The sequence below is a fragment of the Acanthaster planci genome, linkage group LG02 (genome assembly GCF_054643075.1).
Source record: "Acanthaster planci isolate LZ-2023a linkage group LG02, COTS_SCS, whole genome shotgun sequence".
Taxonomy (NCBI): domain Eukaryota; kingdom Metazoa; phylum Echinodermata; class Asteroidea; order Valvatida; family Acanthasteridae; genus Acanthaster; species Acanthaster planci.
In genome coordinates, this window is record NC_141778.1 from 23,060,195 (window position 1) to 23,083,134 (window position 22,940).

The window sequence follows — 22,940 nt, forward strand, 5'->3', positions numbered from 1 at the left end:
AATTCAACAAAGAACTAAGTGTGTGTCAATGTCAAAATGTCTGGGCATTATAAATGTGTAACACGTAATTCATTTCCCTTAATTAATTACTCTGGAACACCTTGTGAACGAAACTTTCAGTTACGTACAGAAAAGTGCCCCGACATTCACTGCGTATGTTCAGTGCCTTACAGGTACGGTGATGATCATGAGGGCCTACACCAAAACAATAATCGCCGATCGGGGACGGCCAGGTAGGTCCTATCCTGCAATGCCCAAGCCAAGGAAAATGTTAAAAAACATTACAAATTGTTCATAAATGTTTTAAGTACCTGGGAGTAGAATAGAGAACGAAAGCATCTTTCAAGCCGATTCATATGTTTACAACTTGTCCATGTGGAACTTCATGCTTGAAGTGTTGTGGCTATAATATAGTGCACCTTCCACGTACGTGTGCACGTACTATACTGGTACATGTATTGGTAACTTGCATTTACAACACTGGAGCTACCTGGTGGTGGTGCACTTGTGGTAATACGATCAGCGGATAACGCCCTCTTTCGGCTGTTTGCGATGCAAAGCTTGAAATTATTTTTTTACCACGTGATTGGCACTTCTCCCGTCAGCGTGTTCTGTATCTTCAGTGTGATAATAGGAAATGTTACCTTTTTGGAAGTGAACTCAACGGTTGTGCCAACTTGTCCAGAAATTGTGTAACACATACATGTGGGCCTAGGCCTATGTCTTCAACTGTCGGAATTACGATATCGCCATTGCCGGTAAAAATTTATTTTCACATTTTCTAACTTAGCGAAGTCCTGTGACTCGAGGCCTACATGTACTATGTAGGTCTATACGTACCTCCATGGTCTAGCATCGTGGCAGTAAACGTACTTTTAGGAATCCCCAGCGTTTTTGTTCCATCAATTGTTAAAAAAACTGATATAGGCCTAAGAGGTTTTATGCATGAATACAAAATTGCATTTGCAGGCTCTATTATTTTCCGAACGGTTGGAATCTCAGCCTAGCAGTAGGCAGTACATATGATGAGTAGTAGGCCAATAGGGGGGATTGTTAATTTGGGGACCCTGTTTCTATAACAGAAGGGAGTGTTACATTTAACTTTTGAATTGACCATGGTAGATGACTGTGACATCATGCTTAACCACTACCAGCCGGGGACTCTGGAATCGGAGACGTATGGTTTATATGCGTGGCGGGGGTCTCCGAACTCGGACAAAGGGAACAGGGCCCTGTAACCAAAGACTGTCCTCCGAACAAAAGACCAGGCTGCTGGGCATTATCAGCATTTTTCACTCTCAAAAATGGTGATAATCCAGCCTTGTTTTGAAACCGTATACCAGGATTTAGGGCATTTAGAGCCAGCGGATTACCACGGGGACAAAAGCGGTCCACCACCGCAGCAATGAGCCACACAGCACCGCTGCACTTTTTACAAGGCTACAGGCCTGGCTGAAATTCTTGGGCATCGATGAAGATTACCTGTCAACTTAGAGTAGTGCCTAAAGATTACTTCGTGTGGCTATAAACATCCGTTAAATGAAATGATGAATTTTTGAAGAATTTTGAAAACGGAAAAAAATGATAATATGCCGGCCCAGCATCATCAATATTGATAAATACGGGGGCGCTAAGTGGTTAATAAATGTAGTGTTATTACTGTCAAAAGGGTAGGGTTTTGAGTTTTCAGGGAAATTTTGAGGGGAAACTGTTTTAACAGATAACACATGGTGAATTCAAATTTGCATGGTTGGTTTATCAACATCAGTTAATAAAAGTCACATTTTTCTCACAATGTACAATTTGAAATTTCAAAAACATGGGGTCAGTGCAGTGAAGAGAGTGTTGCCTTTCTTTTTGGGGGGGGAACTTACCAGTTTTGAAAGATTAAATTGTCAAAAAACTGGGGGGTCCCCAAATATAGGCCTACACAAACTTGATGACCAATAATAAATTGCACAAAGCTTGCAATGAAGCAGTTATCTGGGGAGAGAGTGAAGGGGGTTAGCTAGATGAAGTATCCTACACATCCGCTCCTGACCACCATCACTCTACCCTGCAATGGTTTCCTTTTTACAATGTCCTTGTAGCTCTGCCCCCCTTCTGGATCCTGATGGCCCCACCTGCTATACATCAATCATTATATTGTACCCCATTAGACCTAGCCCCATGTCTGCATGTATAGAGGTACATGTACCGGTATATAATATACATGTAGTTGTACTCCTGCATCTGACACACAATAAACCAAGCAACCATCAGAACAACTCTAGCTTGTGTCGAGCACACAATATTACACTATCAAGGATGAGTTGCTTTTTTATCACAGTTTCCTTACGTGCACTCGTGCTATGAATGCCATGCCATGTTAAAGCCAAACTGCATGTTAAAGCCAAAGCTGCAGCATTATTAGGTCTACATGTACACACTGTTTGCTCTTTGCACGCTGCCGCCATAGGCAAGCAGAGCCTCCAACTGGCAGCTAGTCGCGTCAGTATTGCATCAACGCAGCTTTTTGAAATATTGTCCAATGGTATGGTATAAGAACTAATGCAGCACATGCAAAGTTACTGAGCAACTTACACACGGATTGCTGAACCAGCTATATTTAGTGTGTCAAGGTACCAGATTGAGACTGTGCATGCCTATGGCGGCGGCATGCAAAGAGTAAATACTCCCAGTACTCGTTCAGTACGTGTATTGCACTTTTTGTTTGCTGTAATTCCACTTCAACTTTACTGCATGGTTCATACATATCTTCATGGATTTCAAGCTTGTTTCCATTTTTTGGCAGTGTTCTGTTGCAAGGGAGCAATTGGGACTTCTAAGTGGAAGGATGCAGGAGGACTGTGAGATGGGAGATTTTATCTCATGTTGTCTGACTTTCAGTGATGAAGTGATTGGCAGGCTGATGCCGCAATCATGAGGATGGACAGAGCAGATGAGTTGGAGGCAGGGATTGCATCAGGGATGCACCACACAATACAGACACTGAGGATGGACAGAGCAGATGAGTTGGAGGCAGGGATTGCATCCGGGATGCACCACACAATACAGACACTGAGGATGGACAGAGCAGATGAGTTGGAGGCAGGGATTGCATTTGGGATGAACCACACAATACAGACACTGAGGATGGACAGAGCAGATGAGTTGGAGGCAGGGATTGCATCAGGGATGCACCACACAATACAGACACTGAGGATGGACAGAGCAGATGAGTTGGAGGCAGGGATTGCATCAGGGATGCACCACACAATACAGACACTGAGGATGGACAGAGCAGATGAGTTGGAGGCAGGGATTGCATCCGGGATGCACCACACAATACAGATGCGATGCAAGAACCGTGTTGACGCGTTTTGGTAAGGGTAAGGATTATTGATTGTACATGTAGTCTTTGCATCAGTGCCAACTGGATCAGCAGAGTCAACTGTTGATGTAGTGTATTTACACTGCACATGTATCAGTGTTTTGCTCAGACTTGTTCTGCTTTCAAGCAAAATGTAAATAGCTGATCCCTCTTGGGCATAGAGTGTTTGGTAATTGACAAGTTTTCACATTGGATCACTGTTTGTTGTTAAATTCCTCTTTAGTTGATGTTTTTCTTTTTAAGTCACACATTTAATTTTCCTTCCTTACACTTTGGATTTGACATTTTTCCTTCCACATTTTGACCATAATCCCACATGTACGTATACATTGGCTATTATGGAGATGAATTTATTGCCTGGTGGAAAGGAGCATTCCATCTATCACTGCTCAAAAAGTTCTTACTGGTACTGTTACGATCATACGTGTAAACAGTCATTTTTACATTGACAAAGGCTTGCAAGTATGGAGTGCCTTACACCGCTGTTCTCTTTGAGCAGAGTTTGACTCGCCGGTTTTCATTCTTATTTACAAAGGTCATTGAAACATGCCAAATTCAAGGAGATGATGCGCACAGCAAGCAATGGAAGCAAGACACAAGGTAATAACTTTCCAATTTGATTTTGCAAGGTTACCTTAGAAATGTCAGTTTTCAAATTGTAATTATTTGAAATAATGTTCAAAGTACCGGTCCATTTATTTCTGTGCAGATATTTGCCATTGGTTATATGGAATAGTACTTTGTACATGGCCCTCCCACTTTAGGAGGTCCTTTAATAGGGTGGGGCTTTATGGATCGGTTTATTAATGGCTGATGCCTTATGGTCTCACAATTAGCCCAACCACTTTGAAAATCATTTCCACCACCGCTGATGGTGCATACATGTACATGTGTACACATGGCTTCACTGGTATCCAATGCTGGTATTGTCACCAGCCATGAAGAGAATGTTGCTAATAAAGCCTGCAGGAACTGTACATGTAGTAATGAAGGCAAGGAGACAGCACTGAACTTGTGCAGTATTACCAGAGGCATTTGGGAATCATAGTGTACCAGGGAAAGTTTTGGTTTAAAAGCTCAATACATCGAATTGGGTTGGTTCTGAGTCACTTAAAGTTATAATGTATGGTAGTTTACCAGTAGACTGTGAAATGTAGGGGCAGGAGTCCTGTAGTCATGAGCAGTCGGTGCTTCATGGCGCCTACAATTTAGAAAAGAATCATTGTATACCAGGGATGTGTCTTGCACTGGCAGTGCAAGTTATTAGGCAATTTTAGCAAAAAAGGAACGTTGGGCATAAATTATGAGACCAATAATACATGTACCATACATATAGGTGTCTGGGTCTTGGCCAGGCTGATGGGTCTGACTTTGTTTACTTTCTGGCTTGTAAATATCGGCATGTAACATGAGGATGGTTTACTACATACAAGGCACACAGCCTTTATGTTGTCACATACATGTACCGGTATTTTGCATTCCTGCAGGTGCAATGTATGTTTCAGTTTGTGACAGGCCAACAGTTATGTCATTAATTTGCCCAACGATATCTGCCAAACTAGACTTTGATTTGTCATGCTCCCTCCCCTCCCCCAATTGCACAACTTACTGAGTCCCCCAATTTCTTCAAGCAGTTCTTGTCATTGATATACATGTATGAACTACATGTAGCCTCAAACACTTGATGTACATGTACGTACTACAATTTCCTGCAACATTTACATCTACTAGTACCCAACAGCAGTGGAAAAATCAGGGGGGGGGCAATCCTCAGCCATTAGACTGAAAAGAATACAATTATGAAGTTGTAATGTACCTCCAATGGCTGGTCGGCCTATAAAGGGGAGGGGGGGATAAGTACCTTTTCAGAGGTGGGGGGAACGGAAACTCGACGTTTCAGCCAGGATGCTCTGGCCATCCTCAGGAGATTTAACAATCACCGGTTCTTCTAAGAACCATACCTCTTGAGTCTTCCAAAAGAGATTGATTCCTTGGTGTACCTGTAAGCCTACCGGTACATCTCATGTAACTTCCACCATGCAAAGCTTCAGATCTCACGTACATGTCTTATCTGGCATCTTGATCTGCATGCTGCAATCACTAAAAGTTAAAGTAATCAAATAAGGAATAAATACACTGTATGCCCTTGGCCGGTCTAAGCACATACTTATTCCCATAAATACCTTTTTATGCAAATGGTCAAAAGGAGTCAACATCAATTCCAATTATTTTGTTCTAAAATTTTACTTTCATTTTCCTGAACACCCCCTTCTATTTTATGGTACATTCCTTTTGAAAGTTGTCCAATAGAATCCCCTTCAATGAACTTGGCGCACGCGTTGCTCGTCGCATGCACATAGACTCCTGATCAATCAGACCCAATTCAACTGTCTTGTATCCATGTACCAGCGTGCGATTTACGCTGCAAGTAGTATCACTTCTCAGTGGGCATAATTCAAATGTACGTGATCACGTGACACGTTTCAATGAAAAACTGTCCCAGGTATTTATGAATTATGATTATTACCAATCAAAGTGAAAATATTATACCAGTACATATTTCAAGAACAATCATGTCTCCAGAACATGGTACACGTATTATACAGTATTGATATACCGTTATGCCTAATGCACTGAAGACATCTAAGTGCTCTTCCTTTGTTGGTTTGTTTTCTCCCTTGTTCAGTCCCTTACAACTAATAATTTTCCTCCTCTACCAAAGTAGTTTTTACCACACAAAGAAATGATCTCATTCCCTTTTCCATTCTACTCTTAAAAGTCCTGGAATATGTTTTTTGGCTGAATTATCTGGGGTATTGTCTTCAGCACACCATTAAGCTTTTTCTCTTTCAAATTCACTTTCTCACTGAGTTTGTAATGCATGTATTCTCCTATTTAATATTTGATTTAAAAAAACACCATGTACCAAAAATACCTTGGTCAGTACATTTCATCTGGACCTTCTTTTTCTTGCTGATGCTGCCTTTTTTTTTTAAAGAAATGCCAGCTCATGTACAGTGTACATGTACATGTAGCAAGTTTGACAAAGTTCCACTCTTCTGTAACTGCAGTTCTTCTCTTTTTTACTTATTTGTTTCTGTCTTTGCTTGAGACTCCGTTTCCGTCATTTTCCATCTTCCACCTTGTCCAACTTGTGATGTCGCTTGAGTTTCTCATTCAGTTTTCCAACTCTATCCTTCACATGATCTCTGCAAGCAGGATGAGTTGAGTTTCCAATTCATGGAATTTTTGAACAGCGACCGGATGATGTGGGTGTGTCTTGAGGTCCATGTAATTTGGGAACAGTTTTGATTGTTTTCATAACCTGTCTTGAATTCAGCATGGTTTTACTTGCGTGTTTTTTCTCTGCAAGAGGTGTTGAATTTAGGTCGTAAAATTCCAACACAAACTCTTTTGTTGCTACCGATGTGGGTTTCTATTGCATGGCTGTTTTGTAGCTTTGCTGATTAACTTCTGCTTACTCCAAATCTGCATGCTGAAGTTATTCCAAGGGTCTTCCCTTTTCCTTAAATTCTGTTTGAAGTCACTAGTAGCAGAGACGCTCGCCGAGTGTCTTTCCTTCAGTGACCTTTTTTGGTGATCCTGCCAAACCATCAGCAACTGCCTCAACAAGACACTCAAGTGATTCCTGTGTTTGTGTTGAATCTGTACTGACTATGTTGACAGCTTACTTTTCTCTTCTTAGTTATACCTTCCGCATCCTTTGCAATGCTTTCCTTTTAGCCTTGCCACTCTTTAAATCTGCATCTCAATTATCTTCTGGGAGTTTACCATTCTCATCTATCACATTCTCACATCTTTTTCTCTATTCTTCTTCAATGACCTGCAGATGCTCCTCCATTTCCTTCTACTTCCTTTGCTCTTCTTCCAACTGTTTCTGCTGTTTCTTGCTTTTCTTTATGGTGTATAAATCTCTTCTTCTTGCCAGCACAGTGGCCTTTCTAGTAGATGATTGATTGATAAAATTGACAGTGTAATTCTCCTGTGATCCAGCTGGCCATGTAAAACTTCCGCGGCTTGTAAGTAAAACTTATAACCGACGATTAACTCTTGACAATTTTGACAGTTTATACTGCCTGTCCAAATTGGATTTAATTTTGTCAAATTGATAACAGTCTCTGTAAGTTTTACCAAAAAAGTCCAATGCAAAAATGGCTACTGATTTCTCTGTCGGTATCCTTGTCGGAACTTTCTTTGGTTTGCCGTGATTACCAGAGCATCTTTCTTCTTTTTTTTTCATTTTATTCACAGCATTCATCCTCCATCTCTGCCTCAGATTTCTCTCTTTTCAGTGTTTGCTCTTCTGTTGCACACTCAAGCCTATACCACTCACTCCACTTAGTTGCTTTTTTACATACTTCATCATACTTTCGCGGATTTTATTATAAATTTTTTTTAAAAAGTTATCATTCCAATTTTGAACACTTGACTGGTTTTCAAGAGAAGGATACTAAGAGATCAGCGTACCTATAGCATGTGATCTTATTCATGACTAAGAAGACATGAATTGAGACATCAGGAACCTGCAGATGTCAATCAGATTTATTGAGACAATGACTTGCATATTAGGGTTATGTTTAAATCACGTTATACTCTGACTTATATTATACCGTGAAAAGAAAAATCCTCAAGTAATGTTCAATTCCTCTGGATACCAAATTGGGCATCAGTAAAGTTAACCCTAACAGTCCTCAGTCCTCCAACAGGTGAAGGATTGAGGATTGTTAGGGTTAATCAAAATGTGCAAACCAGACTGAACCAGTTATGGGCCATGAGCAGGTCCCTAAGATGCCCAACCAGTATGGGCAATACCACAACATGCCCTAAGTTATACGTGTAAATGAGCCAAATGCACTTGAAATGCTTTCCTCAATATCGTCAGATGTACCTCCACATCACTGTGACTTGTTGAGTTATCAGACAATGTGCAAGTACTTGGTTGATCTTTGACCTGACTCTTCTGTTCTCTCTTACTGTGATTGGATTATTTCTGCAGTGCTCACTTTGTCCTCCATGATTGCCTTCCCAGCTACTGTGCTGATGTATCTTCTCTTTCTTTCCATCTCCCTTGTGCCTATCTTTTCTTCTGTTTGGAAAAAGAGAATCCTCATTTGGTCCCTCTTTCTCTCTCGTTTGAGACTCCTCACCAGCACACCCATTTCTTACAAGCTGCTTCTCTCCTCCCCTCCCCATTTCCATTATGCCTTCATGTTGGCAGTCTTCCCTTCTCACAGCTTTGATCTTCTTCTTGTTCTTGTCTAGTTCACACAGAAAGATTCCATCCACCACAGTTACGTCAAATGGGTGGATCCCCACTTTCCAAAATGCGCCGTCAAGGTTTGCAGGGGATAATACTGTAGTGTACGCCTAATTATACCCTATGTGATCTTGTAGATTGCACATTTGTCAGTGCCAGTACATGTGTGGTCCCTCATATTCTTGTTGCACTCATAATTGTACACACGATCAAACTGGCCAAAATAACCATCATCTAGAGGCTGCAGATTGTGGCTGGTACATGTATGTTATGAGCGTTTGTCCTGTCGATGGTCATGATAGAGGAGAAGCATTGTCTCACCATCTCTTACTTGGGCATATTTGAGAAAGTGGCGATAGCAGATACTCCATGAAGAATGCAGAATTTGACCATCCAGAATCACTAATGTATGCTCCTGTTCCTGGAACACTCTCTTCCAATAGCCCCCTGTCATTCTTATCTAAGGAAAAACAAAGTAGGAAGGGATTTGATGGCATAAGCATTTCCACAGCCAGTTATTGTAATTATTGAGCATTAGATTTGCTGGATGTTACTGCAGGTGGTGTTTTGAAGATGCCTCAGAAACAACATTTAGGGGCAAATTAATCTTGTTGTAGGCCTTTTCATCAACCTTGAAGATTCTTCTGGACGTGACTTGAGATTGTATTTTCTTAGGATTTTCTAAGCTCTGCAAAATACAAAGCAACCACGTCACTTGACTTGGATTTTGATTGATGGAGTTCAAGACTTAATGGCCAGAACTTGCAAAAACGTTTGTTTGTGTTCTCTGTTCCTCCAGAGCCAATGAGTATATTTCCGTATTCAAGGGCAAAACAGTGATGTCATTGTGAGAAGGGAACCTCAATGTTGCATTGGTTTGTGCTCAAAAACTGATTTTTGTTGAGTTTCTGGTCAACAATGCGTTTTCTTTGGTGATCCATGCAACCCTTTCTCAGAAATGTTTACAGTGAGTAAATTCAGGCCTCGCAATTTGAACAGAAAAACCCATACACTGAAACATATCTTCCTGGCATAGCATCACAGCAACAGCACCCTCAGTTGTCCGCGAGAGCATACAAAATTTGTGATTTTCTAAAAATTGCACTTCTCCAAGCATTTAACCGAAAAGGGATGCCAAATAAATTTCATACACTGAAGAAGGGTATAAAAATTGCGGAAAAATCGAAGAAAAATTAACTGTTGTTAATACTTTAAAGTTCTACTAAGTCTTAAATAATGAAAATCACTTTTGATAATTTTTTTTTACCCATATATTCCCGGCCAAGACCTCATCTATAGTCTACTCACTGGCTTCATGCTTGAACACTTTCAAAAAATATCTTGCCAGACTTGCTTCAATTACTTTACTCATTTTGTTAAAACTCAGGATTTTCCTCATAAATGTTACATATATTTACTACCCGTGCAAAATCTAAGCAGCTGAAGGGAGGAGTTTATTATTTAGAAAAGAAAAAAATCAAGTTTTTCTTGTCCCGAAAAACGTGGGGAATGAGTAATTATTCATGCTATCATGAATATTAAATTTATGCAAATTCTTGCTCTAAAATCTGATTGGTCCATGTACGACTCCTGCTTTTTTATTGGGTTTGCTTCTCAGGCAGAGGGCTGTTTCTTTTGTTAAAGCATTCAATGTGTGGCAATCTTGCATTCATGAGGACCAGAACAATAGGCTAGAATGTAGAGTGTGCAGTGCAGTGCGTGTAGTACACTGGCCATGTACATGTGTACATGTACATTGTGCACTACTTGTCTTTTTGGTACATGTACACAGTAATGCTAACATAATGTAGGATCCCTGTTTTTGCAGTGCATTTTAGAAGTGAAGCTCTTCCTCAGTCTTCCTTGATCAAGATGTCTTTCCAGTGAGATGTTATTGTCACTTTCTTCAACCAGTTTCTCCCCATTCCGATTTTGACAGTGTGTCTGATAGACGGAACTTTTCTGAGGGTTGACAGAGAGCTTCAATCAAAGTCCCCCATCAGGTAAGCATTCATCCTTCAAGTTCTATGCTTGAATCTACATAATGAGTATAGATATCCTCAGATTTTATGCAAAGTCTCAATGTGGCTCAATATTTATCCATGGAGGAAGGACGCAGAAGGAGTTTGAACTGCCCAAATGTCGCTTTCTGGCATACCCGGTATGTCCATAGCCAGAGCGCAGCGCACGCCTGCTACTCACCACCAAGCGGCCAAATACTGCTTTCTGGCATACCCGGTATGTCCATAGTATGTCCCCGCTTGTCCAGCTAAGATGCAGGCAGCAATAAGGCATTTTTGGAATGTTTTCTATTATTCATCAGACTCGGCGGCGACCATCATTGGACGCTTTGAAGTGCTTGAGTTATAACTCCTTCTGTGTCCTTTCTCCATGATTTATCTCAGTGCTGTGGCATAATCTTAAGGCCGTTGTTTAATACACCTTGAATAAACACCTCTTTTTAAAGTATTTTCAGCATGTAGAGTGGCTGTTTGTCATTTATGCATGGTTTTACAAAGATGAAAAAAATGGGACTCTTAAGATGTTTGAAATTTTGTCTAAAAATATTTGTAAAAAATCTTACGTGTGGCATTATTTCCACAGAACAAGGAAGCAACAAAATATAAAAAGATACATCAGTTTCCAAAAGTTTGTTTGTGATTAAATAATCACTGATTCGAATTCTCTTCACAGGTGGTGAGACATGCTTGAACACTGCCATTCGGAGCAACACCAGACAACCTGACACCTGCTGCATTCCCATGTAGTCTGGATAGGGGCATCATTGGGTGAGTTCATTCCAATCAGTGTAACCCACTCCATCCAAACTGAACAGAGCATGCTGAAATCTATGGACATGTTGTCTACAAATTCCATGTACTTTGATGATTTCAGGTGAAAAATAAGTGGCAACAAGTGGATAACTCATGTCATTGTCAGGTGATTACAGCATTGCAATCAAATCTGACATCTTATCAATTATGTCAATCTGACATTTATCAAAGAACCTGGACTATAGCAGATACTTCAATCACTTTTTGACAGAGATTGTCAAAAGATTGTGCTTAACAATAAGAAGTGTTTTGCTTGGATCAAGGCATCAAAACATTGGGCTCCCTGACTGCTGCAACATTTATACAATGCTTGTAACATTTAGTTGGGGGTCTACTTTACTGTGAAGCATAATGAATAGTGCAGTCCTTCACAGTCATCAGTAAGGCATGCTTAGTTTGGATGGAGCTGGGTATGCTCATCTTTGAAGATTTCAAATGATTTGGAACTTGGGGGGCTTCATCAGGAGGAGCCTGGGTAAGAGCGGTAAACAGGATACCAGGGATCATGAATAAGGAATGGAAAAAATAGAACAAGTCATTCATTCCTTTGAAAATGAAATTGATGTGGAATTTGTAATTTTCTAGGAGGGAATCTTTTGGCTGGTGACTCCTGAAATGGCGTGATATTATAATTTGTTTCGCTATCACATCATTTGTTCTAAAATGATGGTACACAAATGAAACCATTGATTGGCACATACATGCAGAATCATTGTCTTGTAGTGACTGAAGAATCACTAGCATTGTGAATTGCAGCAGGTACATGTAATATTGGGCTATTCTTAGTGTGAATTCAAAAACTTGTCCAAACTGGAAATGAGTTTCCCTTCAACACTTTGAGGTAAAATGTGTGCACAATATGTACATGTACCACCAGGTAATAAGATCCAGTTGGGGCTGTCACTCTCTAAATGAACCAAAAATTCTGTTGACAACTTTGGCTCCACAACCAAACACCTACCTTTTTTCAACATTGAGCGCTATGCTTCATGTTTTAGCAAGATTGAATTACTCACACCACAAAAGTGCCACTTTTGCAGAAGGTGTAATACTGGCTATAATTGAGACAGTGCAAAGTAATATTGGAAATCCTTGTAGCAATGAGAAAATTGCAGTGCTTTCATGGTATTTGGCAGCAAAGGATAGTCACTTTCTTCACTTCCTTCTTTTCCTAAAATACTTGAATTATTCTTTTCTTTCTCAAATCTTTTCACACAAATTTCATTATGTCCCCTTATTTGTATTTCATTGCCAAGGAAAACTATAAAAAGTGGTTGCTTTTGAACTGGTAATTTTCAAGAAAGTGTGAAAGTTGTTGTACATTTGTGTGCTCACATCAGGGTTGTCAGGCAATTTTATTTCAAACCAAAAATCTGGATCAAATGGATAACCAAACTTAATTTGGAAATGAGTAATTAGTATGTTGAAGGCAAATTTTGCTGAACTGTCCTCAGTTGTCTTTGCGTGAAAAATAGTGTTATTTGTCTTTGAATATTCTGAAAACATTGCTCAAAAATGAGTTGTCAAAACATTGGTAGTGATCAAATCATGCATGTACGATACATGTAGTTGCCATGCCAGTGCGTGATGTAAAGCTTGTTTCTCTGTCATGGTGTGAAAAGTGAAGCACAAATATTGGCTGAAGATGTTTACATCTTGAATTACATGTATGTTGCGTTTCCAAGCTGAGGTTCATTGTTTGTAGATAATTTGCTATTGAAACCATGCATTGTTCCAGATGATGAAAACTTCTGAAAAGTTCTGAGAATTTACTTATTGTCATGTGTCCACCTCAGGTTTCTATTCATATCACAATAAGGAAAGTGTTTTTAAATTTAGAAAAAGCTAACATTTCAAGGCATCTTTTGTTCCCTTTGTTGAGGGGGTCTTTTTCTTGTGCGTATCTAAGTTAATGTTTCTTTGTTCAGTCATTCTTTTGCAAATGCGCATCATTTTTCCACAAAACTTGGACAAATTAGAGTGTCAATTTGGCAAGATCTATGAGTGCTTTGCAGAATAAAAATTCCTCATTTAAATGTTCAAGACATTGAAAAGGATAATGTTTTGGACTGGGTTCTGAATACCATTCCCAGGCAAGAATATGACTTTGTCCAGGTTTCATAGAAAAATGTCACATGTGCAAAGCACATCAACATTGGAATGGACAGATCATGTGGAGAATTCATTTCAAATAGTTGGAGACTGGAGGACATTAACATTTGGATAAATGTTTAGACACATAAAACTGACTGGGAAGATTCCATTGTCATGGGGGGGTATTTATTGAGTTAGTTATTGCCAAATCTGACTCCTGCCATTTGGAATGAATTCTTCAGGGCAGTGAGATTGATGGCTATATAAAGGTGTCCCAGATTCAGGTACATGTTTTGGAATTAGTGTCCAAAAATGACAGATAAAATACTCCTCTTGTACACACTTGGTGTTTCAGAATCTATTGTACAAGAACAAACTCAAGACACATAAGTGTTTAGAAAACCAAGAATCTCTTGTTTATTTTGTGCTTTCTTTTTTTGGAAAAGTGCTGTATCTGTAGTCGTACATTTTAAGTCATCTTTAAAAATAATTACCTTGTTAAAGGATCCATGCAATGAATGTTTCTGAGACTGACTTTTTGTGCTGGTTTATAATCTTCAACTTGAGACAAAATTTGAAAACCTTTCAGACCTTTTAGTTTATTGAAAGGTGCATATTATTCAGCATAAAATAGTCCACTCTTTTTCCATGCAAGTGACGGCGCTGATTTTGAACCCCTAATTTTCTCTTTCCAAAACATTTCTTAGAAAAGGTTGCTCACCGGCTCATTACCATTTACTGACACAACAATAACGAGCCAAAGAATCAAATTTACAACCCCAAATTCCAGCAGTTTTTGTGCAGCAAATTAACGCAACATGAAGGTTTAGTGCTTTGAACATTTGACATCACGGTTTTGCTCATGAGCATGGAAATTTACATTAGTATGAAACCAAAAAAGCTCTAAAATAGGGATCAAAAATAGTGAAACAAAAATGGAAAATATGGTTGATTGAAACACAAAGGGTGCAGTTTCAGGAGTTGTTGCATGGTCCATTTAAATTTCATTTCTGGAACTACATTTTCCATGACTTGACAAGTCTTCAAATACGAAAATGAAACCATATTTGTGGAAGTCCGATTCTGTCAGGCAGTGTGAATTTGGCAAGTGGTGATGGCCCACTACTGTGATGCTGACAGCAGGTTCCACACTGACTTCAGTATTTGAGAAAGCAGCTTCCTTACAAGATGTTGACTGTCCACAGCAACTTCAAAAATATTGAAGCAAGATTGGACTTACTTCCTCAGTGTCTCTCCAAGTAGTAGATAGAGACCTACGGAGGACAAATCCTCAGTGTCTGTCCACCAAGTAGCAGATGGAGACCAAGGACAATTCGTCATCAGTGTCTGTCCACCAAGTAGCAGATGGAGACCAAGGACAATTGGTCATCAGTGTCTCTCCACCAAATAGCAGATGGAGACCAAGGACAATTGGTCATCAGTGTCTCTCCACCAAGTAGCAGATGGAGACCAAGGACAATTGGTCATCAGTGTCTCTCCAAGTAGCAGATGGAGACCAAGGACAATTCGTCATCAGTGTCTCTCCACCAAGTAGCAGATGGAGACCAAGGACAATTCGTCATCAGTGTCTCTCCACCAAGTAGCAGATGGAGACCAAGGACAATTCGTCATCAGTGTCTCTCCACCAAGTAGCAGATGGAGACCAAGGACAATTCGTCATCAGTGTCTCTCCACCAAGTAGCAGATGGAGACCAAGGACAATTCGTCATCAGTGTTCTCTCCACCAAGTAGCAGATGGAGACCAAGGAGAATTCGTCATCAGTGTCTCTCCACCAAGTAGCAGATGGAGACCAAGGACAATTCGTCATCAGTGTCTCTCCACCAAGTAGCAGATGGAGACCAAGGACAATTCGTCATCAGTGTCTCTCCACCAAGTAGAAGATGTCACAGGAATGTCTCTTCATTCCGCAGCAAACAGCAACTGTGACAGTTGTAACCAAGGTTTGCCTTCTCACAGTGGAAATGGACAATTCATCACAATGTCTCTCCACCTAGTAGCAGAGTAATGTGACCGTGACATCTCTCCATCTGGTGATAGCATCAATAATGCCTGATGGGAAAAAGAGAATTGCCGAGCCTCGTCAAAAAGAAGACTGCTGTGGTGACTGACAAAAAGATATGGTTTCATTTTCAAAAGCTTACAGGAAAATGTTTTTCATCCAAAAGAAACCGAGCTGAGTAGTAAATGACAAATATTGAAAGCTCCACACACTTACACAGAATGCACTGGATCTCTGGAATGGCCTCACATCAGGGTGTCAGTTGGGAACCAGACCTGACTGTCAGATACAGTGTGCATGTATGTGTATCTAAAACTATATTCAGTGTATTTGGCTGCTGTATTGCATTTGTTTTTTGTGTTTTTATATAGGCCTACTGTACAAATTGGTACTTTAATTTCATGTAAAAACTTCAGAGAGAATATGTTCCTGAACAATCAGTATTGAAATAGACAGGGATTGAAATCTTGTGTAGATGTAGCACAGTCGTTTCCCTGTAACTTTTAATTTGTGGCATGTTCTTGCAGCATACATCAGAGGGAACTGGACATTGGGTGTACCATTCTGAGGAGTTTTTTCTTGGGGGGGGAAATCATCTTTGAAAATCTTTAAATATGGAATGGATTGTTTTGTTACTGTGAAAGGAAAATCATTTTGAAGACAATTGGTTCTTTCAGAATCTATTGACTCATCAGTTCTAGTTTGCACAGTTTGCAAGAACATGCTGCACTTTCCCTCTGTTTCTTTTTTGAGGATTGTTTGTAGAGAATAAATAAAACACTGAGCGTGTCATTACCAATGCAGATAGCACTCAATACACTAAAAATGATGGTCTCTGAAAATGGAAAAGCCAGGTTTTACCTACTTTGTCACAAAAGTAATAATTTCTCAATGTTTGAGACACGAATTTCTAATTTTAAGTTTGACTGAACAAAGCTACATGGCATGGAAATGGTTTTAACATACACTGTACCATTTGAAAAAGAAACCTGTGTTCACATGGCAATAGGGAGAAGTTGTTTAGGTTCATGTACCTTCTTAATGTCAACGTTTTTGAATTGTCCTTGCCAGCTTGGATGTTAATGCATAGCAGAGAAACGAGTAATGTATGGCAACTACTGAAACACATGTCTGGAAATCATTGCTTCAAATTTGAATTACTCATGCACATTGCCCATGTACATTGTCTTACATGTATGATTTGGTTGAAGTCTTAGGAGCAGAAATTGCAAATGACCAGCAGTGAATAACAGGCCTTGCAGTGTCTGTTTTGTAATGAAATACAAGTACATATACCGCAAGTTGGAATTTGAGCTTTGAAGCTAAGTTGGAATTTACTGCCAGTGAACCAAACCTTTGCGAGCACAGCATACTAATGTACATGTACGTACACACTCTCTGCTCATTCTTCTTGTTGGCAGAAAAGGAAGTCTAGTTGGGTATTATTTCTTTTGGTACACGGTGCCCATGGACAGACCACACATTCCAATGGAAACAACTTGTGTGTACTTCACGCCATGAAAATCTGAATGGATATTTGATGTAGCCTCAAAGGGATAACATTTCCTTTTAAAAAGAGTGGGCCATATCTCTACATGTAGGTCCGTAGCTAATGGGCCCCCAGAGTCCTCCCTCCTCTGATGAGCTGGACCTCCAACTGGCATTATCATCAAATTTATCTTTTGTTCTTAATGACGTGCCCGCCCAGCTGTTACTTGGGCCTTCTTGATTGCCCAAAGCTGGTGATGGGGCTGAATTTCTCCTTTATCCTCAGAGCTCGTACTACAGTCTTCACTTTTCACATCTGTGGATCTATCCACATGCAGTATATCTGCCTCAGGCATACAGCGTATCCTCATATCTGCTCATTTCCTAATCTTGACTCTGTGAAACACTGCAGAACATTTTCTTTATATTTTATGATATTGCACTGCTGTAAAAGTTTGAGTGGAAATCCATTGCCCCAACTGGATCGAAATAATCCTTTAACTGCAACAGTTTTATGCTCATTGTTTCCTTTAAAAAACTCTCCTTTTATCGGCATCTTTAAGAATGTCGTGGCGATAAATACATTTTTTTAAATAGAAAAGTGATAAATCAGGAAGGCAGGGTACAGGATAGCCGGTATATTGTGGCCAAAATACAGTGAAGCCTTCGTTTTAAATACTGAAAAAATATTTGCATGAAGTAATGTAAAAAAGCAGTGAGAAAAATCTGTATCCAGTGTTGATGAATTTGACTATGGTGCAGAAATGGCCAACCTTTCAAGGATGCACATATCCGTAATGGATGCTCAGAGATAATCGCCATACACTGCTCAAACAGTTTTTCCCTCTTCATTGCCCACTTCGTCAAAGGATACTGTCTGTCCGATATCAGGAGGGAGGTTACATCCACATTGGGCTCCTCCCCCATACCAGAATGCTAGATCTGCCTGGCCAATCAAGTCATTTCTCAACTCAACTCTCCTTACAAAATCCTGTACCCTGCCAAGAAGCAAATGTAATGTACTCTTCCTGATATGTTTCCGTTCTTTTTCCCCCTCAAGCTAACTTGTCACAATGACAACTGACAGCACCTCGGCAATCGTCTGACAGCGTGGGCTTCTGATGACAAACCCATCACTGATGCCTCAAGTTGATGTCAACCTTTTGGATCTCTCATCGTCAAGACTGGCTGCACACATCTAAGGAAAACTGCAAATCCATGGCATTCAAATGACACTGCATTCATCACAGATAGATTAATGTTTGACAACTGCATCTCTAGAGAACACCTCATAATAAAAATTTTGTCAGCCAGTAGAAAGTCTCCAATTATCACTTGTCACCAGTCAACAGGTTCGACTGTTTTGGGCTACGTCGAGAATTGAAATGACCGAATGTTGATTAAACAAAAATGTCCACACCATTAGTACGTTACATATCAGTTGAGAGAACAGTAAATGTTAATGCCATGGATTTGCCATACTTTTTCATGCAAAAAATTTGAAACCAGGCACATGTTACGTCATGATTGAAACAAAGTAAAAATGATCAAAAAGTTGAGTTGCAGAGTACACGCCTAAAGTAGGAGCATTCACTCTTTGGTGATTTTACCTGGTCTCTTTTACCTTTTGGACTCTACAAAAAATTTGAATCAAGTTTAGAAAAGACAGAATGAAAGAAAGGACATGTGCCTGGTTCATGTTAGTTTTTAAGTGACTTTAACATCATACATTTACTTTGTCTAAAAAAGTATTCCGAGTTTTGATCTACACTAGCACATCACACAAACAGTTGATCTAGAGCGCGGTGTTGACAATTTGTGTTGAAATGTTATTTGTTTTTTTCTCATTTTGTTCTACAACTGAGCTTTATCGCATTTGCTACAAGTGGTTTCTTGTGAAGTAAAGAGAGGCACTAACAAACTACATTCTCATTTTGGCAAGACACCTGTCTAAGAACGAGGTAGCGAGTTTAGGAGTTTAACGTTAAAAGCCTACATGTACCTTTGTCTAAACTACTGTATTACCAGCCATCTTAAATCAGCCCCAAAAGGTATTTTCTGCCAGTTGAAGTACTTTGTAAGTTATTTAATGAAACAGCAATATGAAGTTTAATAGATGATCAATAGAGCAAAGTTTTGTGACATTTGTGTGATGTGCTAGTGTTAGGTCTGTATCGAGTGTGACTGAATAAAAAAAGACGTTTGTTGTTTGGTGTTGTGTGTGGATTATATGCCTGCTGTCCATTTCATATTTTGCTGCAAAAACAGTTTTTATTTTTGAAAGTGAAACATTTCTTTTGCCCTAGCATTTGAACACTGTTCCTTGATGGCATTTTAAAACTTTAATGCCTTTTTTAAACCATCTCAAACATTGCTTGAAGAATGTTTTCTTTTTAAACCAAAAAACCTGTGTGCAGCATTTTTTGTTGGAATGGGCAGCAGGCCTGTGTTATGTTTAAGATAGTTTAGACCCACCAACTCTAAGAAAGCAAGCTTATGGTAAAGTTGGGGAAGCTTGGAGAGTTTTAAGGAAAAAACGCCTCAAAAAGATGTACTTGAGAAAAACTCTTCTGTAGCGCCCTCGTAAGGTAGTCTGATAACAGGTCTTGAGTCTAAGAAGTTGTTTAAATAACAAGTTGTAAAAAAGAAACAAATGACAGGATTTTTTCCCCTTTTTTTTAATTGACCTTGAACTTGACCTTGACTTTGAACTTGAACTTAAACTTGGCAATGAACTTGAACTTGAGTGACCAAAAAAAAAAGCACCCTAGCGCATACAAGTCCCCCCTGGTGTGGGCCACGTGTTCCCCGCCCACAGACACCAACAGGTCCAGTGAGTTGCCCACTGCATTAACTCGCAATCAGTTGTTCTTGATGTGTACAAACTCTCCTGATCTTAAATGCCTAAGTTGACTTGCAACATAAGTAAGAATCCTACAAACTCCAACAATCAGTTGACTTTTCCACGTGGCAGATGGCAATGTATTTCCACAACTCCAACGATAGCAAATAAAGCAACGTTCTCACAACCTAACTTGTAATTGTTTCCGTTTGATATTTCAGTTGTTCACAGCTGAATCATGGTCTTGATAAATTGTTCCAAAAACAGTAACGTTTAGTTTCCTTTTCTGAAACAACTTACACGTCTTCTGATACAAAGCCTGTTCACTTAATCCCTTAGAGTGAGTGACTTTCACTCGTTAACTCTAAAATCTGCCAGTTGTCGAAATTACATTTCCACAGTCAGTTTTTTTGTTTTCCGCTGCACTTTCTCACCCTTTGAAGCCAAATTACCCTTGCAAGTAATGCTTCAATGTTAGGTAGTGCAATTTGCATAGGGAAATCAGGTGTTCTTCACTGTTGAGTTTGATTTTACGATTTGGTTTTTATGAAGAAAACAGAAATAAACTGCACCTTCTGTTTTATTTTGATTTTGAAGGACCAAATTTATCCTAACTCAAGCTACAAAAAACACAGCATCTATTTGTTGTTGCATTTGGCACAGTACACTGAAAAAAGGGCAAAATAAGTTGTTTTCCAAGCACTTTATAAGTAATATCGTAATAAAAAAAGTTCTTAATTTCTTTTTTTTGGGAGTATGTTTTTGAAGCAACATCCAAGAATGATTTGGAAAAGGACTTCATTAACTTAGCTTGCTGTTTCAAAGATGTCACATTTTGAAGCAACTTATCAGAAACGTTTTGATAGTGGATTTATGATGTCACCCTTGATCTCATTCGTGGTCTTTGATCGTGACTGAACATCACTTTCATTACAGTTCTCAGCAAAGAAGTCTATAAATTATTTCGTGCATTCAAAGTGAAAGGGCTTTTTGAAATGCACTGTAACCTACAACCCAAACAAGTGGTTACTTGCATGAAAAAAATGCATGTTTTAGTTAAGAAAAAGGCAGTCAGTGACCTTATTTCGCTTGTCGAGTGCTAGTTTGACAACATTTGACAAGCTTTTCCCATGGATTTACTTTTCAACTGACAAGTCTCTAACTTGCATTAAATGTCTGGAAATTGTTTCCCATCTTTTCAATAACTGGCCAAACTCTTGTGTACTGCTTGCTTTTCTTAAGGACTAAAAAGTGTTGTTTTTGAGATCAATTTTTCAAAAATCTACATTAACGACAGTAATTAAACCACAGACATCGTAATTTTGTCTTCAAACAGTCCAAGCAGTACATTCTGTCTGTTATGCCCTGGTGTGCCGTACCTTCTGAGAAGCCATACTGCTCAGTAACTTCGTGGACGATGTGGTAGCAATCTGCCTGTCGGTATCTGTAGAAACTATGGCATCCAATGACATGGGGTTAGCCTGTCCCGTACTCCATGCTAAATTTAATTGAAGTTTTCATTAATTCATGCACTTTACAATTACATCCTCATGTGTTGCTCTCGTAAACCCTTACAATCTCATGGCAGTTTGGTGTACACTGGTCTACATAAACACAGATATTGCACATGCTCACATGCTAACCTAAACAGGGCCCAGGAAAATCCACTTTAAATATCGCATGTAAACTTACTGGCTTCATGCCTGAATTAAATTGGCTTTCCAAAATGGCCCATGATTTCACCAAGAGTACAATACACTCTCTATTAGTTTGCCATTTAAATGGAATGTTGATTTCATGTTTTGGCGACCTTGCTAACTGAAGATGTCAACCTTTCGTTGTGTCAAGAATGATTCAGACTACTGGGTACCTCCAACGGGTTACAGTACTGAAGAAAAAAAATGCAGCACAATACAGTCAAACCTCACTAATACGAGCACTGTTAACGCAAGATACTGCTTATAACGAGGAAATTTGTTCATCCCAATCCTTTGTTTTCAATTGTTTTTTATTCCTGATAAAACAAGGTTTGGGAAATGTTTGATGTGTTTTCATGCGCAAAGCTGAGAGTTACATGTAGCATGTGTGACACCAGTAAACAGTAATGAACAGCGTAACTGTGGAATATCGCATGAAATTTAGGAATGGATTCTTCCTCAGATATGGACTTGGTGGTGCACTGTGTTGTACATAGCTCCTAGCCATTACCAAAGACCAAAGGACTCTGGACGTCTACGTTCATGGAATTTCAAATTGTGAAGTAATGATAGCGGACTTCTACTGTCAGTGGTCTTTGTGCTGAGGCACAACTCTCTCACTGTAGCATGATGCATTTGTACATATTCCGAGGGAAAAACTCCCCATCATAAGTCATACGCAAGAAAGTATTAGTATATATAGCAATGTTTCCCTCAATGGCTGCCATCATCACTGCCTTGCAGACATACTGACTGCTGCATTAACTTTGCTGAATGTTAAGATCATTTTTATATCTATAGCTCCTCAAAATAAGATCAGTCTTTTGTCACCTCAAAATGTGCGGTAAAGTGGTTGGAAAACTGTAAGCCAAACTGTTTACAGCGTCTTTTGAATAGACCATATTCACGGGGAACCCATTTTAAGTCAGTATTCCTGAATGTATTGTTTACATTTGAAACCTTTAAACAGATGCTGGCAAGTGATTTTGAGGGTCGGAATAAAATCGTAGAATAGATTCTGGTTCTTGGAATTTAAAAATCCCAAATGATTACGCTACGTTGGGGAATCTGACTGAAATTGGGTCCCCGCCAATACGGCCTATTGCAAAATCTGCTTACACATCTCTGCTTTTGGGCAAATGCTTTAGTCATACAAAAAACATCAATTCTGAGACCATCCTGGCACTTGAGTCAGTGTGGCACATGCATTAAATTTCACGTTCCATGTGACGTGTGGGGGAAGGGTTGAGGAAAAGACTTTCATCAGCAAGTTCACCAAAATTGTTTGGCCATACACTAAGAAAACAAAGAGA

At 39.5% G+C, this 22,940-nt stretch overlaps 1 protein-coding gene across 2 annotated transcripts; it reads left to right on the forward strand.

The window, feature by feature from the left end:
• Positions 1-601: 601 nt before the first annotated feature.
• LOC110976197 (uncharacterized) lies at positions 602-21,140 on the forward strand. 2 transcript variants are annotated; one of them, XR_015424310.1, is made up of 6 exons: positions 602-758; positions 2,795-3,365; positions 3,909-3,973; positions 10,591-10,654; positions 11,346-11,440; positions 18,149-21,140. XR_015424310.1 is itself a non-coding variant. In XM_022229281.2 (5 exons), the coding sequence occupies exons 2-5, from the start codon at positions 2,923-2,925 to the stop codon at positions 11,350-11,352; spliced, it is 579 nt and encodes a 192-aa protein (XP_022084973.2). In that variant the 5' UTR covers positions 602-758; positions 2,795-2,922; the 3' UTR covers positions 11,353-21,140. The 2 variants fall into 2 exon arrangements, 1 of the variants encoding a protein (XP_022084973.2); XM_022229281.2 differs by having other exon boundaries at positions 11,346-21,140.
• The last annotated feature ends 1,800 nt before the right edge of the window (positions 21,141-22,940 follow it).